Here is a 14,598-nt window from a genome sequence, read left to right as displayed (position 1 = left end):
GCACGCCCACTTCCCACCCTCCCTCTCCAGGGCCAAGCGGGAAAACACGCTGCCAGGGAAGCCCGGCGCACTTCTCTTCTGCTGTCAGTTCTGCTTCAAGCCGTCTTCATGGGCCAGGAGGCCTCAAAGCAGAACTGCTACCAACTTGTGAGCCTGAACCCCTTCCCCAGGATGACAGAAGTCTCCAACAAAGGAGGCTCTAGAGTTTGCACTGAAGGGCTGGTAGGAGAGGCCCTGTCCCGGCCCTCTGCACGGAGCCACAGGCCCGCCAGCCCACCTGGTAATGAGCCTTTGGGGACACCAGGCAGCAAGGGCTGCAATTTAGACATTAGCCCAGAGGAATCACTCTCCAGGCAGAAATGACACGCTGAAGGTGATGAGCGTTTAGCGGGATGCCCTGAGTGCCTTGAGCACCCATGCTTAAGTATGGCTTCTGCCTCGGTACCTCGGAGAGGCAGGATGGCTCCCACAGGGGGTAGGCACAGCCAAGCGCCCTGGAGCTGGAAGGTGCCACGGACGATGGGGAGGAGGCCTCCGAACACAGCCCAGGCCCCACTGCCACACTCCTCACACGGTACAAGCCTAGAGTCCCCGCCGGGTCTCACAGGTGAGCCGACTGAGGCAGGGCCTCCCTCAGAGCCAGAGAGAGGCACACGGCAGCATCCAGCAATGCCCCAAGAGGGGTGGGCCTCGGAGAAGGGTCCAGAGCCAACCCCCACGACACCCAAGGTGGGGCCACCTCCCACTGATGCCTCGCACAAGTGATGGCCCATTGGGGTCAAAGCCTCCGGCATTTTAACAAAGCTGGGAATCCAGAATTTCAAGATTAATAAACAGTACGTCCACAGAGACATGACCGTAGTCTGTGGCCGTGGCTCTGACGCCCCTTCCCAACCAAGGAGGCAAGGCTCCGGCCCCGAGCAGGCTGTCAATGGACCCGACCACTGACACCACCCCAACCCCACTGCTCCTTCCCTCCTTGCCACTGCAAGCCAGGCCCTGCCCCCCACCCCGAGCCCAGTGGGCAGCAGGCCCAGTCACAGGGCCCGGACGGCTCCTTACTTTCCCATCCAGGTGGCATAGCTGGCAGGAAGCCTGGGCACAAACAGGGTGGACTTCCCGGTGCTGACCTCAATCGTGCCATAGCAGCCTGGGTCGGTGACGCCGAATGCCCAGTGAAAGAAAGACTCCTGGGATGGAAACAAGGACCTTGGTCACCAGGTCAGCAGGACAAAAACGTGAGGCCCAAGGAGAGAGGTGGGGCATCAGACCGAGCACCTGAGAGAGTCTGGTCAGGCCCCCCCAGCTCTCGGAGCCTGCCCCCCAGCCTCATATAGTTCCCCACCCGTGCACTCTGTCCCCCACCTTGCCAGCAGCAGGCTGCCCAGCACCCCCTTCCGGGATTTGGCAGGGGGCAGCCCAGCTGGCTCCTCCCACCCTGCTCTGAGCCTCCTCTGAGGATGCACGGTTCATGCGTGTGCCCGAGCCCCCCTCCCCGCCACTACCCCCTCTCTGGCCACACCCCTTAGCCTCTGGCCGGGCACCCCAGGGCACATTAGGACACGGGTGCCCACGTGCACCACAGGCCCGGCACAGCCCTACCCGCACCTCTCTGCTGCCCCCATGCCCGAAGGTGGGCAACATGCCACCCTGACTTAGACACCCAGGCCAGACATCCGCACGGAAATGGATTCCTCCATTTAGGACTTACTTCCTTCTCTCACCCCCTGGGCAGCTGATGACTTCAGTGTTTAGCAATAAACACTGAGCTCAAATAATGTTATAAAGGTATGAAGTGGAGGAGGATCTCTTCTAAAATTAACCTTGCATAACAGCAGAAAGGGAGCCAAAGGCTGAATTTAGGAGATCGGTTTTTAAACCACAGAATACGCAAACCTCAAGAAGCATCGAGACTAGTCAGAAAAAACTTGAGACCTCCATGTCTCTAGAAACCAGGGGACTGCAAGCTTGCAGCTGCAAGAACGTGGCACGGGGACAGTTTCCAGCAGGAGCCACTTTCAGCAAAAACAGTGCAATCGCTCTCAGCAGCTGACAGCCCATCTGTGTCCTGTGGGGGGGACACAGCCCAGCTGGGGAGGCCACGTCTGGCCGCCCCTCTACACTCAGGTCTCCTTCAGGTTTCCCTGCCTCCTCCTGGCCCGGATGCCGGATGGCCATGTCCCCGAGGCTCTGCCTGCCCCCAGGGAGGTTCTAGAGGTCCCAAGGTGTCAGGCACCAGCTCTGGGCATGGCAGGGAGAAGAGAGCCCTATCCTTAGAGTCTAGAGATGGGCTTCTAATTAATCCCGGCTCCCCCTCTGGCAAGTTGGTTCCTCTCTGAGGCTCTGTTTTATCATCTGTAAAGTGGGTGCAAAGCTGAGATCGATGAGAGTGGGGCCAGCTCAGGGCCTCTCCAGCTTTCTGGGGGAGCCCCTCTGTTGAGGGTCCTTGCTCCTACTCCTGGAAACAGTGATGCCAGTGATTCTCAGCTAAGGCCACCACATCCGGGCTGGCTTCCTGCTGCTAGGCCACCCTCAGCCACGCAGGATCCCAGAACCTCAAGGCGTCCGTAGTCTATTCCCAGGCCAGGACACCGAAGCCCAGGGAGGGTCACAGAGTCAGCAGTGGCCAAGCCAGGATGAATGTCTGGGCCTCCCACTCCTGCCCAGGACCTTGTTCCCATGCCTCCTCTCCAGTCCTCGGCAGCCCGTATCTTCCCTGTGCAGGCAGAATCTGGCCCCCAGAAGTCAGGCCTCCCCATCTGCACCTCTGCCCAGCTCACCCCCTTACCACTCACTCCTGTGGACACACACCCCCCTCCCCAGCCTGGAACACCCACTCCCACCTGTACTTGTCAGAATTCACCCCTTCAGGGCCCACACCAAATACCGCCTCTTCCATGAAGCCTCCCTGCCTGCCTGCTCCCCCAGGAATGTCATTTTTCTGTATTCTGACCTAAGAGCGGAGACTGGCTGGCATCAGCTCTGCCCCCATCCACAGCGAGGAGGGCTCTACCCCTCCAGAATCGGGGCTCCTTGGGTGCCCAGGCCTCAGCCCGCCCTCTGAGAGCCTCTTCCGGGGCCCCTTTACTCCCCAAGGCCCACCAGGCCCGACGCCAGGGGAGGGCGGGCAGCCCACCGGAGGCCTGGTGCGCAGCTGAAGGCGCAGGAAGGCAGCAGGGCGGGCTCACCTGGCGGAAGAGGACGCCGGTGTCGGTGCAGTAGCGCTGCGTGTCCTCCCCTCCTTGCAGCAGCACGACACTGCCGGCCTGCACGGCCAGGTTCTTGCGCAGCCGCTCACACAGGCGCTGTCTGTTCAGAGCGAAGAGCGCCAGGGGCACCTTCAGGGTCTCATTCCCCAGCCAGAACGAAGGTCTGCAAAGACACAAGCACATGTCATCACACGGGCTTCTGTTAGCATCACCGAGCCCACCCGCCACCCGCGGCCTGAGCTCACCAGAGGGCCGAGCCTGCTGGGGGACCCAGAAACAGCCCCTCCCTGGGCTGCCGAGGACCACGGGGCCCCGTTGACCCCACCCTCCCCTGCTGTCCCTGAGCCCTGGACCTGGAGTGGGGATGACGGAAAGCTGCATCTGCTTCACCAGCCCCTGGAGGGAAAGGAAAGCCTGCAATGGTTTGCAGACGCACTCAATGCCTACCCTCAAGGAGCTGACCATCCACGCGAGAAGGATCTATGATCTGGCGCAGACAACACTGCATCACTGCCCTCGTGCCTGCATGATGTTGTCTTCTCTGCAAGTCACAGACCCAGCAGCCCGGGCTGGGACACCCACCTGTCCCCAGTGCACATACACAGGACACCCAGTACCAGGGCCCGAAGCGGGTCTGTGCTGAGGGGACCAGGGTGAGATGGACTGGGCAGTGGCAGCCCTAGGGTGCTGTCCTGGAGGACAGACGTCACCGGAGAGCAGGCGGGTGTCTCTCCCCACCGCACTCCCATTTACGCTGAGAAAACAGCTTACCCTCCCAGCACCCACCCCCCAAAGCCCGCCTGCCTCTGGACCCTGCATCCCATGTCTATTCCCAGGTTGCTCCAGCATCACGTTTCCCTCCCAGGATCACGCTTTGCATCCAATGTACAGGAACCTCACCTTCATAATAGATAAACACACTTCCCTTGACTGCCACTCACCTCCAGCGGTTGATTTCTCTCTCCCCTTTGAAGGAAATAATCTCTGCAGAGTCACTCAGGCTCCCTGTTCTAGTGTCCCAGCAGCCCATGCTCTCCTCAATCCCCACCCTGGGCCTCGGCCCACCCTTCCCTGCACTGTAGCCCCTGACAGCCCACAGTGACCTGCACTCCCAATCAGCACTGGCTTCCCAGTCCTTACCCAGCCTCCGGGCACTCAGGACCCTGGGGACCACTCTTTCCACCGCCCCCAACCATGCTCAGGCTCCCTCTCTCCTTAGCTCCTCCTCCAGCTGGGGGACCCCCATCTCCTGCCTGGACAACCACAGGGACCTCTCCAGGCTCTCTTTGGTCCCAGCTTCCCCCACAGCCTCTTCTGCACCCACCCAGAAGGACCCTTTGCAATGCAAATCTGAGCAGGCCCTCCCCTGCCCACCCTGCCTCAGCTATCAAGTGCACTTGGAAGAGAGCTACCAGGCACTGGGGGGATCCAACCCCCACTTTGCCTGCAGGAGCATCCCAGCTCTTCCCCAAATACCAAGAACACGCCGCAGGTGCCCAGATGGCTCGTGTTCTCTCACTTTATCTAGGCCTCTGCAGAAATGGCTGCTCTTCCCAGAAGCTTACCAGTACTCCGTCCAAACCTTCTCCCCTATTCTCTTCACCCCTCTCTAGAGCACACAGCACTGCATAACGTCATTTATTTACCTGCTCCTGGTCTCCCCAAGTAAAATGTAAGCTCTAGGAGGGCAGGGACCTCGCCTCCTTCCTGAATGAAGGCCTCAGCAGAGGATGGAGGTCAAGTTCCGGGAAGTGTGCTGGGGGCCAGGCCCAGGGGGTGGAGGAGGAGTCAGGCAGAGCCCTGTGGTGCGTGCCTGAGGGAGGCCCTGCAGGCTCTCCAGCCAGGGGGCAGAAGGTGCGCAGGCAGGCCCGGGAGGGCAGGCACGGCCCAGAGCTGGTTCGAGAGAGAGGGTGCCAGGGACCGCCTGAGAGCCGGGCAGACGGCCCCTCCCACATTCACCTGGCCATGGGCAGAGGCAGGGACACGCGAGCAGGTGACACCTCTGGCACACTTTGGCTCTAATCCCACCTTCTCAGGACGGTCTTCCCTGGCCTTCCTTTAAACTTTAAACTTGCCTGGCTCCCTGCTTAGCACTTGTACCCTCCAGATCCACTCTCCCTGCTCTGCACGCCCCCCCTCCCAGGACTTCAATAAGGCTCCAGGTGGATTTAGCCACTGGGAGGCAGGGCAGGAGACCAGAGGGTGGAGGGAGGACAGAGAATCCATTCCCTGCTCCCTCCCTGGTGGAACCTGGAACCTGCCGGCTGGGGGTCCCTCCCCGCAGGGCCACAGCTCCCAGGCCTCCTTTGTCCCAGCACCACCTTTGCTGGCTCCCGGCCAGCTTCCCGCCTCTTCTCTCCCAGGTCCCCTGAACCTGCCCACAGCACTGTAAACTGACCCTGCATTAAGCTCTCATCAGCCCTTCGAGTGAGGCTCTGCCAGGTCCCTGGCTGAAGTGACACAAACACCTTCTAACATAAATGCAGCCTGTGTTTACTGGTGCTCACTGGAGGGGCTGCCTCCGCGCACAAGAACCTAAATCCCACAGGCACACATCTGGGTCTGCCCTGGGCACTGCTGCCCTAGTGCCTATAGCACCCTGCTTGGCACATGGCAAGCACTCAATAAATATGTGCTGCCTGAACAACTGTCACAGCGTGGGGACGCCCACACAGCTGTGCAGACCAGAAATTGCCACATCAGCTCCAGTGCGGCAGGAAGCAGAACCCTGGAGCCCAGCGTGGCCAGAAAGGGTGGAGGGGTCATGCACACCCCACATATGTCCGCAGGACGAGAACACCCCGGTCCCTGGGCATGGGCTGCCGTCCACCCTCCCGGAGCGGCTGGACAGGGGCCAGGACCTCCTCGAGGCCGGGCCGCTTTTCTGCTATGCTCAGCCACAAGGATCAAAGGGCAGAGGTGGCAGCTCATAAACATGCCTGCATCCCAGCTGGCCGCGTGGTCAGGAACTGAAAGCGTAGCCACCAGCATCCCCGCGGCCCCCCTCCCTCAGCAAAGCCCGTGGAGGGCGTGGCCCAGAGGAGAACCTTGTCTCCGCACACTCCCCGGGGGCGGAGAGGGGCCACCACCGAGGCACCAGGGCAGGTGGCACCGGCCAAAGGTGCCAGACGCACGCAGACTCCATAGCACAACTGGCTAGAAGTGCCCGATTCCAGCCAGCACCCACCCCCTAGCCCTGCCCACCTCGTCCCCCACCACTCCTCACCCCTCTCCCTGGCCCTCTCTCCTTAAACACACCAGACACCAGCTCCGGCTGGCCTGCCACCATGCCCCCACCAGGAAGGCTCTCAGAAGGGCTGACCTTCCTCTTGTCCAGAACCTTCTGAGAGGCCTCCATGCCTCGGGGCACCTGGACTGGGACCTTCTGGCCCAAGGGCCAGGCAGCCCAGGTCAAGACAGGAAACTTGCTAAGAATCCTGTCTGGGAGCATCAGCTGCTACCGTGAAGAAAATCTGCAATACCGCCTGGGCCCCGGTGGGGCTCAGCCACAACAGAGAAGGGCAGGCCAGGCGGGCCGATGAACTGCAGCCACTCCTGAACTGCAGCCACTCCTTACGGCAGGGCACCCCCAGAATCAAGGTTCATAGATAAACGCGTCTTTTGATTTCTCCTGGCGTAAACCAAACCCCGTGAGAGATCGGGCCCAGAGCCAGTGCAGGTGACTTCCCGCAAGCTCAGCAAAAGCAGCACCAAAAGAACACCTCTATCTGCTTCCCACCGGCACTATCACTGGCATCCCGAATTTAGAAGGCAAAAGCCAGGTTATCCCCATGTGCCAGCGTAAATAAGGCAATGGTCGAGGAAGACAGCAGGGGCCGGCAGACTGGCCCTGGGCACCAGAGAGACCCGGAGCAAAAGCTCCAGCCCCTACGGGCCAGCACGGCCCGACCAACCGCCAGGGCCCAGGAAGCAGCCAGTGACTGGGAGTGGGGCTAGCCTCAAGGGAAGTGTGATGCCGCGGCCCCTGCGACCCGTTCCTGTCCCCCCGGACCGGTGCTGAGCACCCCCTCCTCGCCTTGTGGCCACGTGCACAACTTGCACCCAAGGCCTGTGGGGATTCGCACACAGAACTGAGGAACCCCATCTACTTGGATGGGACAAAATGGCATCTTTATGGGCTTTAACCTCTCATCCCAATTCGCCTTTTCTTCAATTACTAACGTCAGCAACTAACCACAGCGATATCAGCAACGTACGAATCTGTCAGCAACAACAATCACAGGCATTTTCCTATCACATTACTGACGTCACGGCAACTCAGAATGCCACTCTTGTTCACCATTGCTTCAAAATTAAGGTGGTTACTGGGCCTGCTGCTTTTATTACTTAATGGGTTAATGAAGAAGCATCTATTACTATACTGTAAATTAACATTTTGATAACTGTATTTTAATACAGTTGGTTTTCCCTGCAATCCTCTGTGTTCCATTTTATGCATTTAAAAACATCACGTTGAGAAGGGGGCACAGGACTCACCGATACACATGGAGTCTGTGGCACAGACAAGGACAAGGTCCCTACACTAGAATGTGATGCCGCTTCTAGATGGGGCCACGCTGCTAAGCTCCTGGCAAGAACCAGCCAAGGACCTCCTGCTTCCTCACCCTCAGCCTCCAGGTTGGGCCAGGCACCGAGCCCACTGGCTGGCAGTCAGCAAGGGCAACCCACTCACCCTGGCTGGAAGGGTCGGGGGGGTAAGCACACACAGAGACGGAGAGAAAGAGAGCTATGTGGAGTCAGGACCAAGCCTGGAAAAGGGCCGGGGAGGGCAAAGGGGCACTCAGCGGCCAGCCCGCCTCCCACAGACCCACCTTTACCCATCCACCGGGGTCAGCCTGACTCCTCTTCCCCAGGAGCACAAGGTTCACGTCAGGGTGGGGACAGGCTTTGATCCTGAACTTGATTCCTCAGGTTACTTTCTCTCCTGAAAAGCTGACTCTGGTATGACCCATGACCCAACAGGTTCACACCCAGGGCAGCCCATCTGCATTTCCTTGCTGGCAAAGGCCCTCTGGACAGCAGCTCCCTGGGAGCCACTCAATTAAAAAATTAAAGGAGTTTCTTCATCCTACGCAGAATTCTGTCCCCCTCCCCACCCACATCTCCTTTCCTCAAACACTGAGAGCCTCCTTGCAAAGCAGGACAGCACACTGGACTAATTTAGAGTAAATCCCCCTTTTTTTCCTTAGGCACCATGTCACCCAGCACCAATCACAGGGTAGCCACATGGCCCTGGAGGTACAAACTTAACTGGTCCCTGGGCTCCAAGGTGCCAGCAGAGGCAGGAAGGGAAGCAACCTCTCAACCACGATTGGCAGGTGTGCTGACAGGGAAAAGCATCCTGTCAGTGGAAAAAAACTGGGATTCTCTGGGGTTCTGAGCAGGAAGCTTGTACTGGAAGTCAGGAGGGCAGGCGGTCAGGAAAGGTTTCTGGGAGGAGGAATCATCATCTCAGCTGGGCCTGCAGCAAGTACGTGCAAAGTTACACCAGGGGCCAAGGGCACTCCAGGGCCAGCGGGTGAGTGGGCACAGCAAAGAAGAGAACGGGGAAAAGCCATGTGGCAGGTCTGGCTGCAGTAGGTAAGTCTCAACTCTGACCACGGAAAGCTCAGGCATGGCTCAAAAAGAAGGTAGGGGTCCCTCCCACCAAGTGCCATGGGATGAGGGGTAGAGGAGTTGGGGAGGACTTTAGAGCAGACCCTCTGGGGGCTATGGGACCCTCTGTTTCACACTTGGAAGTTCCTGCCCAAGCCGGCAGGACAAGAGCAGGATCAACCCTGAAACACTCCCCAGGGGAGCTTCTCATTGCATCTGGAGTTCCCAGTTGAATCTGAGATACTAGCTGAGGACTCCCATTGCTCCCCAAATCACATGGAACACACTCCAGTCACCTGAGACTTTCACAGCTGTCCCTGGCCCAGGCTCTGGTAGGACTCTACAGGCAACCAAATCCGACTCCCAGGGGAGGTCACGGCCATGACTTGATGGCACAGTGCCTTCTCATGCCTGACAACTCTGATCTATCCCCCTGTGTGCAGATGGGCACAGAGACTTGTTGGAAACACACTCAAAACCTCCTCCCCTTAAGAAAGCTGCTAAGGTTTGACCTCAGATTCAAAGTGTCCAGCAGGGCAGCCCCATACTAGTTGGGATGGCTCTTGCCAAGGAGGCCCTGTCAAGCTCCGGAAGCTACCTGCACTTCCAATAGTGTACCTCTCCAAGAATTCTGTCATTCTGTGTTTCCCCCTCCGTGCCTCCCCCCATGGCCCAGAGGATCAGTTTTGCTAGAAGAGCCCTCCTTCCAGGATTTGGCCAGTTCCAGGCTCACCCCCATCCAAACAAGGAGCCTGGCTCCTCTATGCCTTCAGGAGAGCAGGAGGCCAGCATGGAGCCCTGAACCCAAATGCAGCCCCTAGAATTCCCTATGACCACCTGGCCGGCCCAGATATAAAGACAACAGACCTGCATCTGGGCACTGGCCTACAGCTACTGCTCACTCTGCTCTTTCAGACAGGGTCATGGGCTGGGTTCAAGGATCTGACCCCAGGTTCCTTAACAATCATCTGGGACTTCATATGCACAGTTTTCTGCCTGAGGGGCACCCAAGGACTGGCACACATGTCATCCAGGGACTGAAGCCTACCCATACTTTCCCCTGAGCTCAGAACCCATGCCCCTCCAGGGCACACACCAAGACCGGAGGCAGACAGGTGGATGGCCGAGTGCCATGTGTCCATCTGCCCCAGTGGCCTGTGAGCACCTACGGGTATGCCCTGTACTGTCCCTGGAATACAGCAGGTGCCCACTGTTTGATTTGTATGTCCTAGGCTCTCTCAACCTTGGGGGCCACTTGAGCGGCCATCTTCTGTTGCCATTCTCCCCACCTCCCAAAAAGTGAGCCCACTGGTTCACCATTCTGATCTCACTTCCCAGCCTGGCATCTGGGACAGTGCCCCCTCTCTACCACTTCCCCTCCTAGGCCCCAGCACCACCAGACCCATATGCCATACCCATCACTGGGCCTCCCCTTGAACTCACACACAACCCTCATCTAAAGAGCACATCTGATTAGATTAAAACCCCGTAGATGGCTCCAGTCGCTCACAACAAAGTCTGGAGAAGCCAACTGGGACACCACGCCTTCCAGCACAAGGATGCACCCCACTCTCCCCCAACCCCAGCACAGTCTTAACTCTCAACCTTTGTCACTCACCCTTTGCTCAGATGTCCCCTCCTCTTGGACACCCTCCCCCACACTTCGGTGAACCCATCTGTCCACACTTCCTGCTACCAGAACCCTTCACCCATTCTTTCATGCAGCAGAATTTAGGAAGTACCTACTGTGTGCAAAGCACTTACCAGTGAGGCCCAGGAGTGAACCAGAGAAAGGCCCTGACCTTACATTCCAAATGAGAAAACAAGAAACAAGTAAAATAAATGTACAATAAAGTTTATCAGAAGGTGTAAAGGACTGCAAAACGTAGGAGAGGTACTGTGGGAAAGCTTCTCTGAGGTGACGTTTGGGCCCTGAAGGAAGCGGGGGCGTGCCCCGTTGGGGAAGGGGGTCGGAGCCCTTCTCAGACACCACCTCCTCCCGGGAGCGCTCCGTCTCCGCACCGGGCAACGCCGGCCGCCCAACTGAGGGGCGTGGCCGCGAGCGCGCCTGCAGACCCGAGCCCCCACCTCGGCCACAAGGCGGGGCCGCCACGCGCGCGGGTGGGGCCGGAGCGCCAGGGTGGGCCCGAGGACCACCGGGCAGCGGGGAGGGGAGCTCAGCTGCCCCAGCCTCGGAGCGCGCTGCCAGCCGCCGGCGCTCCGACGCCCGCCCCGCGCGACGAAGCGCGCTGCCCGCGGCCACACAGCACTACTAGCGGGGCCGCGGCCCGGCGGCGGGGGCTATGAGCCTGGAGGCCCAGGCCCCCTCTCCCCGCCGCCGGCCAATGGCCAGGGACGGGAGCAGCACTCACCCTGTGGCCGCCGCCATGTTCGCTCAGCAGCAGCGTCACGTGAAGTGAGGCACACGCTGAGCCCGGCCGAGTCCCACTGCGGGGCCGGGGCGGGGCCGACGCCCTTGCCCCGCCCCCTCCGGCGTCCAGCGCCGCGAGACCCGAAGGAGCGGAGCCCTGGAAGCGGGGGGGAGGATCCGTCTAACTCGCAGGCGAGGGGCGGGGCCGGGGTGAGGGGCAGAGGCCTTTCCAGAGTAAGTGAGCGTCCCCAGGCAGTGGATACCTCGTCTCAGCCCCACCCCCGGGGGAGGAAATCCCGGGAGAAGGCGCCTTTGACCCGATCTAGGGGCGGGGCAGAGGTGACCCTAGTAGCTGAAGAAGGGAAATGTCTTGAGCAAAAGCCAGGGCTGTTGGAGTAACCAAAAAGTTCAGTGTCCAAGAGAGGGGGTGTGGGAGTGAGAGGTAAGACCTCAGAGGTAAGCAAGGGTCAGATCCTGCAGGGCTTCCGGTATGCGGCTGGGAAGTTAGGTCCGGTAGGACCTTTACAAGCTCCCTCAACTGCAGGATGGAGGAGGACCCGGAGGCAGGGGGGCCCGTGAGGAGAGCTGGGGAGAAGGGCACAGATGGAGGGCACAGTTCAGGAGGGAGAATCTACCAGAAGGTATTCCCTTTTGCTCTGCTGGGCACTGCTGTTGGGTGCAGGGTCCTGCAAAGAGTTGGAGGAAGGGGTATCAGGGAGGGAGATTGGGAAGCAGATGTTCCAGGGGAGCAACCTAAGCTGCAGGTGTTTTAGAATAATAGTAATATGGACACTGGAAACAGGTACAGAGCACTTACTGTGACCCTGTCCTTTGCAAATGTTAGCTCTTCGAATCCTCACAACAGCTCTGTGCGGTAGGCTCTGCCCTTAAGGCCATTTTACAGATGGGGAAACTGAGGCCTAGAGAAGTAGGTAACTCACCTGAGCTCACACAGGAGCCAAGTTTATGCAGTCACACCCCTGAGTAGTTACCCATGCTGGCTCTGTAAAGGAAAGGAGTCCAGGGCTGGGGGTGGGGGCGCCCGTGGGATCCTGGGCCACATGAAGGTGTGCAAATGTGTGAGGACAGGAGGTAGGGCCCAGCACATGCTCATGGGGATCCTGACCCCAGTCCCCAGCTATCTCAAAGCTGGAGGTAATTTCTGGTTGAAGGGCTTGGGTTTGGGGATACCTCTTGTTTCTTTGTCAAAGACAAGGATGTGGGTCACCATGGCCAGGCTGGGGGACACCAGAGGTGATGAGATGGAGAAACAGCTGCGATGTATTCCCACAACCCTGGGAAGAGAGCCAACCCCTTAAACAGGGGGAGGAACCAAGCCAGACCATAAGCAGAGTGGGCGACCCAGCATGGCCACTTTGAATCCCAGAACCATCCCTGGTTTCCTCATCTGTCCGGTGAGATCTAATGGTAGCACCTCATGGAGCTGATGTAGGGTGTCATGAGCAAACATCCCGGCACCTTTAGCCAGGGGCACAGCCAAAAGAGGTCAAGGCACGAGGAGGAAGGTGGCACCTCCAAACAGCCCTTTGCCCCTCCCTGACCCAGTTAAGGTAAGAAGAGTTGATGGAAGAGGGGGTCCCCATCCTTGCTCCCCCTTCCCACTACACATATAGCAGCTCTCAGGGGTCTCTGTCTTTCAGGTAGGACTCCCCCAGAGAGGGTCATCAGGCCCCTTGCCAGTTTCCAGGGAGGAGAGCAGAGGTACAAGGCTCTACACTTTACCACCTGGCCCTGGGCCCCCAAGAACATGGCTCCCCCACTAAGCAGTTGCTCTACCTTCAGCTAAAGAAACTCAATTCCCTAAAAAAGAGACACTTAAAAAATAACGAAGGGTGAGCAGAATGAGCTTTTCATGTTCCTTTGCGGAAGGAAAACCTGCCCCTGAGCTAATTAGAGCCCCTCCACCATTTCTTTTGACATAAACTATGTCAAAATTAAGCCAACTGCCAGTTCAGAGTGTTTATTAATATGAAAAGTAAGTAATTATCCTAAACATCCACAAAAGAGGGAGGGCACCTACCAACTCAGTGGAGCTCCCTGGTGTGTGGGCAGTAATAGGGAGGCCCTGTCCTTGACTCCCGTGCACCCAGGCCCATCTGGACCGAGGGCCTGCCCTGCTGGTGTTATGGGAGCCTGGCACAGAGGGCTGCCCGCCACCACTCACCCCTCCCCATCAGAGGCTCTGGCAGGGCCGGGCCCCACCCCCACCCTTCCTCATCAGAAGCTGGGGCTCCCAGAGAAGCAGCCCTGGGAGTGGGAGAAGATTGCGTAGTTACTCATGCAGGGCAGATCTGGACACTGTTGGGAGCCAGGAGGCAATTGGAGAAAGATTGATTTTAGAGAGTTGGAGCAGGAGTGTGTAAATCATCAAGGGAGAGCACCAGGCGGCACGCTCAGGCCTTAAGCGATGTCACCTTCAAGGTCATGGGCCTTTGGCTGAAACAGTCTGCCATCATCGTGACCTAGAAGGGGAGGTGTTTGTGCTCAGCCAGCCCAGCAGCCAGAGCATCGTAACTCTCCCGAAGTGCCCTGCCCCAGCCAGATGCCCACAAGAAACTTGGTTCCGGGAAGGCTCCTCCTTGGAGCTCCTGTGGCTCCTTTTGTCCCTGAGACACTGTGTCCTGCCACGTTCCTCCACTCTGCCCACCCCCGCAACCTAACCATATGTTCTTGCAGCCCCATGGGTACTGCTGACAGTGGGCTGCCTGAGATGGCAGCCCCAGAAGTGGCCACCAACCGGACTGATGCAAGGGCCACCCTTGGGGCGTCATAGGGGTGTCCCCTGGAAAAGTCGTGATATGGGCCTCATCCATCTTCAGCCACAGACTGAGGACACTGGTCTCAGGAAGGCTCCATGGGACCACACTGGAGGTGGCCTAGACATTGGCTCTGCCCTTGGGTACCAAGCTGTCACCCTTGGTGCCACTCTGAGACTGACGTTGTGGGGAGTCGGGGCCCAGACCCTGTGCTGGAGGTCCGGGGGCAGAGGAGGAAGAAGAGCCCACCCTCAGGGGGAACAGGGGTATGGGCTGCTGTTTTGTCCCATGATCAGTGGGGACTTACTGATTCTGGGCAGGAAAGCAGTGGGGGCCGAGCCCACATCTGGGGCTGAAGCTCCGGAGGGTCAGAGCACAGAACTGGAAAGAGCCAGCAAGAGATTCTGCACCTGCCCCATGGGAACACCAGCCTCAGGGTGTGCAGCGTGTGACATGGGGTGTCATTTGGGGTTTTTGTGATTGTCTTGCTTTTGCTGAGTACAGGAGACTAGGCTCAGGAAGCCAGCACCAAACGACTGAACAGAAGGAATAGAGGGGGCTGGGAGTGTGTGGATGTGAGAAGGGGTGGGAGTGGCACATTCCTACCCCACCTCTCCTGGAGTGG

The 14,598-nt window shown here is 58.9% G+C and overlaps 1 protein-coding gene across 3 annotated transcripts in view; it reads right to left on the bottom strand.

Moving 5' to 3' along the window:
- The window catches only part of PEPD (peptidase D), a 116,020-nt gene extending 104,788 nt beyond the window's left edge, over window positions 1–11,232 (bottom strand). For 2 of the 3 annotated variants that reach the window (XM_044911485.1, XM_021700755.2), the window contains exons 1-3: window positions 11,198–11,232; window positions 3,189–3,372; window positions 1,063–1,190 (exon numbers count right to left, since the gene is read on the bottom strand). In XM_044911485.1, the coding sequence (XP_044767420.1) occupies window positions 1,063–1,190; window positions 3,189–3,372; window positions 11,198–11,214 (329 nt within the window). In that variant the 5' untranslated portion in view covers window positions 11,215–11,232. The remainder of the gene's footprint in view (window positions 1–1,062; window positions 1,191–3,188; window positions 3,373–11,197) is intronic. The other variant, XM_044911486.1, reaches the window with a different exon arrangement.
- Between the last annotated feature and the right edge of the window lie 3,366 nt (window positions 11,233–14,598).

The sequence above is a fragment of the Neomonachus schauinslandi genome, chromosome 16, assembly GCF_002201575.2.
Source record: "Neomonachus schauinslandi chromosome 16, ASM220157v2, whole genome shotgun sequence".
Classification (NCBI taxonomy): Eukaryota; Metazoa; Chordata; class Mammalia; order Carnivora; family Phocidae; genus Neomonachus; species Neomonachus schauinslandi.
Note: the sequence above shows the minus strand (reverse complement) of the source record. Positions and strands in the feature narration are given on the sequence as shown.